Below are 8649 nucleotides of genomic sequence, written 5' to 3' on the forward strand. Positions count from 1 at the left end.
ATTGGGGTGACAATTGTTAGTAAAGTTACATACGTTTCAAGTGTAGAATTCTGTAATACATCATCTATATATCAAGTTGTGTGTTATCACTTCACACCAGTTAGAATGGCTATCATCAACAAGACAAATAACAGCAAGTACTGGAGAGGCTGTGGAGAAAAAGGAACCCTCATACACTGTTGGTGGGAATGCAGATTGGTGCAGCCACTATGGAAGGCAGTGTGGCGGTTCCTTAAAAAATTAAGAATAGAATTACTATATGACCCAGCGATCCCTCTCTTGGGTATCTACCCAAAAAATCTGAAAACATTTAACCGTAAAGGTATATGTGCTCTGATATTCATTGCAGCTTTATTTACGGGTGGTCAAGACATGGTAACAACCAGTGTCCTTCAATAGATGATTGGAAGAAGAGATGCGGTATATATACACAATGGAATACTATTCTGCCATAAGAAAAGATGAAAAAGAACAATCTTTGCATGTGAAAATTTAAGGAAAAATAAGCGTTTCTGAATAATAAATGATATTAAGGTTTACCAACAAATGCCATCACAAAGAGATAGGCAAAGGTTGGAATGAAATGAGATGGTATAAAAGGCTCCAGAGAGATTGTTATAGCTAAAAACACGTTAGCAAGACTGTTTCTGGATCATGATTCTGGTATATGGACAACCTTTACCTTTCCATCTCAAGCTCCCATCTTTCTGATGAGCTATATATAACTGCACATTTTTAACTGTCTACTAAATATTTTACTTGTGTATCCCATAGCGTTTCAAAATCAACAATTCCAAAACCAGATTCTTTACAAGGCAGCATAATATACCATATTTCATTGATTTTAAGATTCCTCCTTAATTTTAACTTTAACAAAAAAAAAATCTCTGAGATTGGTATGTATCTTACAACTGATGGTGGGATTTATTTAATTGGCAGCGCTTTTTTTCCTCAGTGGTACAGTCAATAACGATGCCTCTACAGTCGATGGTGTTTTAGATTAGATGAAATAAAGCAGTGGCCTGAGTTTAAATTCCAGATCTGTCTACTTAATAGCTCCAATGATCTTTAGCAAATAATTTAACCTTGCTCAGCTTTAGTTTTCTCTTTGAAAAATATGCATAGTATCCACTGTTCTAGTTATTTACTTACTGTCTCTCCGCTCCAAGCCCACCCTTTTAAGTTCTGCTCTGTGACAACAGGGCTAAACCTGTGCAAAACTGTTCATTTCTGTCAGTGGGAAGAGAGAAGGGTAAGAAGAGAGACTTCTTTCTTGTTTTGTAGTTATTATCAACATTGCTCCTCAGTAATAGAGAGCTCATTCCAGCTTCTAGCATCTTTGGACACTTCCGGGAAGAGCCTCGATGCATTCCCTTAGAGGTAGCAGGTAGAGCAGCTGTGGCTCCTTGGCAGTCAGAGTGCCGCCTTGTCATGTTCACTCATCCTCTGGGCTACGCTGCCTGGGCCCATCAATCACCTGTCAGGCCAGGTCTTCTCAGGGATCTGAGCACCAGCTACTCAAAGCTTACTCCCAGAGGTCCAAGCACCACCAGTCCTCAGGGGCCCTCCTCCAAGCTCCTACCGTTTCCTTTTCGTTCTCCCAGCCTGACAGATGGTAACTGCTTTCTACAGGTATTAACTCTGGGTTACCTCAGCATCCCTTTATTGTTCTTTTATTCTTCTAACACCTAAGCAACCAATTCTCACTACTGAATGCCCTGTTTATAATATGTAATGCAGTTTCTCTTCCCTTGGCTGGACCTTGACTGATAGAGCCTTTGAAAGGGTATTTTGAGGATTAAATAAGATAATGGATATAAATAAGATCCTTTATACACGGTTTCATAGACAGCTGTTTTCTTCTATTCCTATCTATTCTTCCTTTCTCCTACACTCTAACCTTAACACTGCAGTAATTTATCTTTTCAAAATAAAAAAGTATGATTAAAATCTTCCCACAAAGAAAATACCAGGTTTAGGTGGTTTTAAAAGACAAGTTCTATCAAGCTGTCAAGGGCAGTAGTCTAACAAACTTCCAGACAATAGAAAAGGAAGTAAAACTCCCCAGCTACCGTAAAACTGATACCAAAACTAGACACAGATGTTACATGAAGGTGAAAGGCCAGGTCCACTTCACTCATGACTACATATTCAAAACCCCTAAACAAAATATTCTAAATAGTAAGGTATTGGTCCAAGGATGGGCAAAATATTAATAAAAAATGTTACTAATTTAATGTTACTCATGACCAAGTTGAGTTTGTCCCACATGTTCAAGGATGGTTTAATTTTAGAAAATCCATAAATGGAAAAAACTCAGATTTCCTAGCAAGTGCAATAAAATGGAAAAAAAATTAGAGGCATCAAGATTGCAGAGGAGGAACTGTCATTATTCACAAATAATGAATGATATGATCATTTACATAGAAAACAAAAGATTCTGCAGACAAATTATTAGAAATAATTGGAGACCTTAGTCAAATGTCTAGCTATACGATTAATATACAATAAGTTGAAATATTATATATAGCAGAGTATATACNCTATTCTTGCAATGATTTCCTAATTGCTGGACTGGTTTTTATTCTTATTTTATTGGATGCTAATACATTTGACTCTTCCTTATTGAAATTCTCTTTTCTCTTTGCTTTTCTCTTCTGTTTCTTCAATCTTTCTGATCATTTCTTCTCAGCATTGTCTATGGGCCCATCTTCCTGAATCTATCCTTAAATTCTAGTTTTTTATAAAATTTCATCCTTAGACTTCTTCTCATTTTGTATCTGCTCTTTCAGGAGGTAGTGTCAAATACCACATATGTGCTAATAATGTACTCTTAATCTCTTTTCATTATTTCTAAGTTCTGGAAGGATATACTCAATTTTTTGTAGGATTTATAGATTCTGCTTGTACCACAAGTTCTCCAAACCTAATCTGCCCTAAAAACAACTTTGCTCTTCTTGTGATATTATCTATTATTTTGCACTAGTTGATGGTACTAGCATCGGCTTAGTAAACCAAATTAGAAACCCAACAGTACTTATTAACTCTTCTTAATCACCAAATCTTGTTAATTATGCCTCCTAAATCTCTCTAAACCAACCCTTTCTTCTCTATTTTCAGCCTCGTCATACCCTCCAGTATTGCCTTCCACTAATGGATCTTCCGAGATGCTACCTGAATCATCCATCTAATTATTCATGTTAAAAAATGTATCATTTAGAGACACATGCTGAAATATTTACAAATAAAATAATATAATGTCTAGGATTTGCTTCAGAAATTGTGTATGGAGGAGGGAGGAGGTAAAACTATAGATGAAATAGGACTGGCCATGAGTTGATAATTGTTGATGTTGGATGACAGGTAGATGGGAAGGCATTTATTATATTCTTCTACTTTTGAATTGTTAAAAACAACTAATCCATTTAAAATGCAAATCCTTTAATATCCATGACACATACACATACACACCCAAAAAAATAAAGTTTATATTCTAGAGACTGTTAAACAAGGCCCTCCCCGACAAATACTAGATCACATTTTGTACTTCAACAAACCACCCATAATTCCCAGAAAACTACAGTGTCATGCCTTCAAACATTTACATATATACTGTTCTTTATCCATGGGGCACTTTCGTTTTCCTCCTAAATGCTTCCCTAATTCTTATTCAATCTTGGCTAGGCATGCATAACATCTTGAGAAAGCTTTCTCTTAACCCTGTCCCCAAGAGCAGGGGGCAGAGTTAAGACATCTCATCTCTGTATTCTATAGCACCCTGTGCATAGTTCTATTATAACAGTAACCTCACTGTATTGAAATTACTTGTTTCCTATAGCAAGGTTGCATGTTATTCAAATGTGGGCCTCCAGGTTCACTAGGTGAATGAATAAATGAATTAATAGGAGCACCAGGAAGAAATAGACGAAGAAAAATGAATCATACAAGTTATTTTACATTTATTATAGACAAATTTCATCTTTACAACTATCCAGGTAACTAGACATTATGATCTTCCTTTTACAGATATGAAAAGTGGCTAAGAGATGTTAAAGGGTAACTATAAGTGATTTCAGGTCGTAAATCTACTTTCCAATAAATTGGTGCCTTTTCTATTTCTAAATAAGATAACATAATAATCCTTATACCTTAGGAATAAACTTAACTTCACTGTCTCAATATGAAGACAGCACATACAGATCAAAATGGGTTTTAAAATATAGTTATTTAAAGAGCTAATGATATCTGTGGGTACTCTACCTGAGAGATTATACTTTAAAAGTATGGAGGGGAAAGACTAGCCAAAACCTCTCAGCTATACCAACAGTCTTTATCTACAACTCTCAGATGCAGGACCATTCTCAGTAGAGAGAACATGCAGAAGAGCTTGCATAGTGAAACACACTTGGGTCCCAAGAGTTCTCTTCTCTCTCTCAGGAGGAGGGGAAAAAGGATCTTAATTCTAAGATCCTCTAAAATTCAACGTGACTCATAAGGAAAATAGTATTTCCTTCCAAACCTTTCCACTTACACATGCTAAAGTATGTGGTCTAGCAAATACTTGACATTGAAAAGCCATACACCTGAAAACCCAAATCAACACTTTGGTTAAATTTCTACCTACTTCTACTTAGAACCCAGGAATCTATATTGAGGTTAAATACCGGGGGTGCCAAAAAAAAATGTATACAAGTGGATGCTTTGGTCAACATTGCTCAAGAAGTAGTTTGCTGTAATCAGAAGTGTCTGGACGCTGATGGTAACCACTTTGAGCACCTCTTGTAATTGCAGAAGTCAAATGTGACTTGTACTCATCTTTTGTTATCGGTATATACGCATATTGAGTATCCTTTCTTTAAATGTGTATATATTTTTTTGTCACCCTCTGTATATCACAATCACTTGTATATGTCTAGTATTAACACTTTTTAAAAGAGATATCCTTTTAAAAGTATTTCATTGAAAATGCTTAGGTCTGGGAATCCCCCTAAGCAACCATTCTCCTACTTGAAGGCTGTGCTATTCAATGTTTTATGCTCAAGGGTGATGCTTTCTTAATGCTAATAACTCACCTGCATTGGCTTTAAGGTCTTCAGGTGTGACCATGACAACAAATCGGATTGCACGTTCATTTCGAAACATCTCATAAGACCACCGACGGATAGATCGCATGCATTTCACTGCTGCAATGCCATTGTTGGCAATAAGAACCTGGGAGTGGGGTGGGGGAGGGGTGGGTGATTGGAGAGAAAAGTAAACAGGGCAAGCAATGATGGAGGAATAGAGATGAGACGATTTTGTAGATCTATCTTTCTCTAAGAAGCCAGGTTTTCTATAAGAATTTGTATTGCTGGTTTAGGCAGTTAGGAACTAGCTTCCACATGATCAAGGGATATTTTAAAATGTCAGCTGAGGAAATACTTTAATACATGCCAATTAAAACTTACTCCTTTCTAATTTCATTTCTTGAAGGAAAAAAAATTCACAATTACTCAAATCTTGTGAGTTTGTGAATTATCCTACCATACCAATTACTAGGGAACAGAAGATATACTTCAGAGGGATGATGTACTATCGACTAAGGAATGGAGAAGACTAAACAGTGCAGTATCATACAGTATTCTCTGTTGTAGTACAACAAGGCATAGAACCCTGAACATGTATAGGAACCCTGGCACCAACCATCACCTCCCTCCAAAATGCTGAACCCCAACTGCCTTAGAGCTGTAGAGACTGCCTCAAAACAAATGGTCACAAGAATAAGAGTAGGAGAATCAATGATCCTGAGACTTCTCTATAAACAAACCTTTCTCTCCTTACCTGTCTTGCAATCATGCCCCCAAGGGTAACACAGACTGGTTGGAAGACTAACAGAAGGACATCACCGAAGCAATACTTACAGGTTCCCACCCTTTAATCTTTTAATCATTGCAAACTATTTCAGCCAAATCATCCTCTCAGCTATCACATGGTTTAGATAAAAGTGACAAAGAATTATGCTAACATTTAAAAATATTTGTAATCTCTCTCAATATTTCTAAACAACTCAAATACTTGGTGGAAGCCATAAGTCACAGTGTGCCAAACTGCTTAAGCTTTTTGTTCTGAAATTCTCTACTCCCTTAGCTCTAAATCCAATGCTTATGACACATTCTCTCCTGACACTGCCCCACAAACTAATCAATTTCTCATACCTTCTCAAATCAGTGCAGCCCAACCCTGTAAATCCATAAGATCTTTTAAAGAGAACTTTATGAGCATTGCTTCATCTTAATTAGCTGTGACTAAATTATCAGTGTTTAATACATAGTACAGAAAATAGTAAAAATTTTTAATTGAATGTTAGGGAGGCAGAAGGGATAATTTTGCATAAAGATGCAAGGTCTCTGAAAGTCTAAATATCAGTTTTGAACAAATCTAGACAACAAATCTAGGCACTAAATCTCATGTACTTTGGAAAAATAATTTAAAACTTATTAAGTTATAACTTACCTTTTCAATCACTTTATTCCCCCCAAAACGAGTAACAAATTCTGCTGGAGAAGCTACAGTGAAATCTCGCTGTGAGTCTATTTTCTTTCGGTCTCGACCTTGCTTTACTAGGTGCAAGCCAGACATGCTGGACCTGTAAAAATAGAGAAACCATGGAAGTCTATCAATAGGATTTCTTCACACCATCTATCTCCCCTGGAGATCCTTATAAACAGCACTTCCAACTGTACCCTTGTGAAGACTACATGCTGGCAAACCACATACTTTTTAAGTAGAAGAGAGGGGAAAAGAATGATCTTTTTTTTTTGCAAAACAGCTGTGGCTTGACCTTNAAGTCCCTTTAACATTTCTTGTAATACTGGTTTGGTAATGATGAACTCCTTTAGTGTTTTCTTGGCTAGGAAACTCCCTCTCTCCTTCAATTTTAAATGATAGCCTTGCCGGGTAAAATAGTTATGGCTGTAGGTCCTTAGTTTTCATCACTGTGAATATTTCATACCAATCTATTCTGGTCTGCAAGGTATCTGGTTGAGAAATCAGCTGACAACTCTTATGTGAGCACCCTTGTAGGTAACTAACTGCTTTTCTCTTGCTGCTTTTAAGATCCTCTCTTTGGTTTTAACCTTTGGCATTTTAATTATGATGTGTCTTGGTGTGGGCCTCTTTGGACTCATCTTGTTTGGGACTCTCTACACTCCCTGAACTTGTATGTCTCTTTCTTTAACCAGGTTAGGGAACTTTTCAGTCATTATTTCTTCAAATAGGTTTTCAATCCCTTGCTCTCTCTTCTCTTTCTGGTAACCCAACGATGTGAATATTGTTACGCCTGATGTTGTCCCAGAGGTCCCTTAAACTATCCTCATTTTTTTGGATTCTTTTTTCTTTTTCCTGTCTTTCCTTGTCTTCCAAATTGCTAATTTGATTGTGTGCTTCATCTAATCTGCTGTTGATTCCTTCCAGCGTCCTCTTCATTTATTGTATATTCGTCATTCCTGCCTGGCTCTTTATGTTTTCTATGTCCTTTTGTATGCTTACTATCTCTTCATTGAAGTTGTCACTAAGTTCCTTGAGCTTCCTTATAACCAGTGGTTAGAACGCTGTATCTGGTAGATTGCATGCCTCTATTTCATTTAGTTCTCTTTCTGGTGTTTTCTCTTGTTCTTTCATTTTGGACATGTTTGTCTCCTCATTTTGCCTTCCTCTCTGTTTGTTTCTATATATTACGTAGATCTGCTACATCTCCAGGCTTGGTAGGGGGCCCTTACATAGTAGATGTCCTGTGTGACCCAATGGCAGTCTTCCTGATCACCTGAGCCAGGTGCATCCCTTGTATGGGCTGTGTGCCCTTTTGATGTAGTTGAGCCTTGATTGCTGTTGGCAAGTTAGTGAGTGAGATTGTCTGTGTGGATTAGCCTTGACCACAGCGTAGGAGCTGCTGTGTGGGGGCTGACCCCACAGAGCAGGATTTGTCCCAGTAGCTCTGGTGCCTGCCAAGACAACCCTTTGGGTGTGCCATTTGTGGATCTAATTGAGTGATGTTCTCTTATGGTCTGAAGCCAACCATCAGGTATGTTGATTCTGAGGTCTCTTGGGAGGGGCTCTGGTGCAGGCCAAAGTCAGCCACTGCCTGTGACCTGCCCAGAGTTACCTGGTAGGAGCTATAAAGAGATCTGTTGTTGATAGCTAACTGTGCTGGACCTGGAGTTGCATGGGAGAGGCCACGCTGTGAACCGAAACCAGCTGCCACCAATACTGGGCCTAAAGCAGCTGAGCAAAAGGCACAGGGCACTCTGAGGCCTGCTGCCACCTACTGGCTGCTCGTAGGCTCAGCCACTTGGGCAGTTGGGTGAGGTGGGGTGGGGTCTCAGGGAGTCACCAGGGCAGGGTAAGTGGTGTTCACCAGGTTAATGCAGATTCAGATTTGGCACCAGTGCTGAATCTGGGGCCACTAAGCAAAAGACACAGGGCACACTGAGGTGAGGACTGCCCATCTGGGGCATGCAGCTCTTTTGAGTTTTTTAAGAAAGACTACAGCACGGGCCAAGGCTGCTGCCGAAAGAGCCTCTGGCAGTGTGCAAGTTGGGTGGGGCAGGGTCTCAGGGAGTCATCAGGGTGGAGCAAGCGGAGTGCACCAGGCAGATTCAGATTTGGCCTTTT

General features: G+C 38.6%; 1 protein-coding gene across 1 annotated transcript in view; it reads right to left on the reverse strand.

The window, feature by feature from the left end:
• ACACA (acetyl-CoA carboxylase alpha) overlaps positions 1 to 8649 on the reverse strand; it is a 368135-nt gene that overhangs the window by 223671 nt on the left and 135815 nt on the right. Inside the window, exons 5-6 of the mRNA XM_019636609.1 lie at positions 6493 to 6625; positions 5073 to 5211 (exon numbers count right to left, since the gene is read on the reverse strand). Of these exons, the coding sequence (XP_019492154.1) occupies positions 5073 to 5211; positions 6493 to 6625 (272 nt within the window). The remainder of the gene's footprint in view (positions 1 to 5072; positions 5212 to 6492; positions 6626 to 8649) is intronic.

This window comes from Hipposideros armiger, unplaced genomic scaffold (genome assembly GCF_001890085.2).
Source record: "Hipposideros armiger isolate ML-2016 unplaced genomic scaffold, ASM189008v1 scaffold_29, whole genome shotgun sequence".
NCBI classification, from domain to species: Eukaryota; Metazoa; Chordata; class Mammalia; order Chiroptera; family Hipposideridae; genus Hipposideros; species Hipposideros armiger.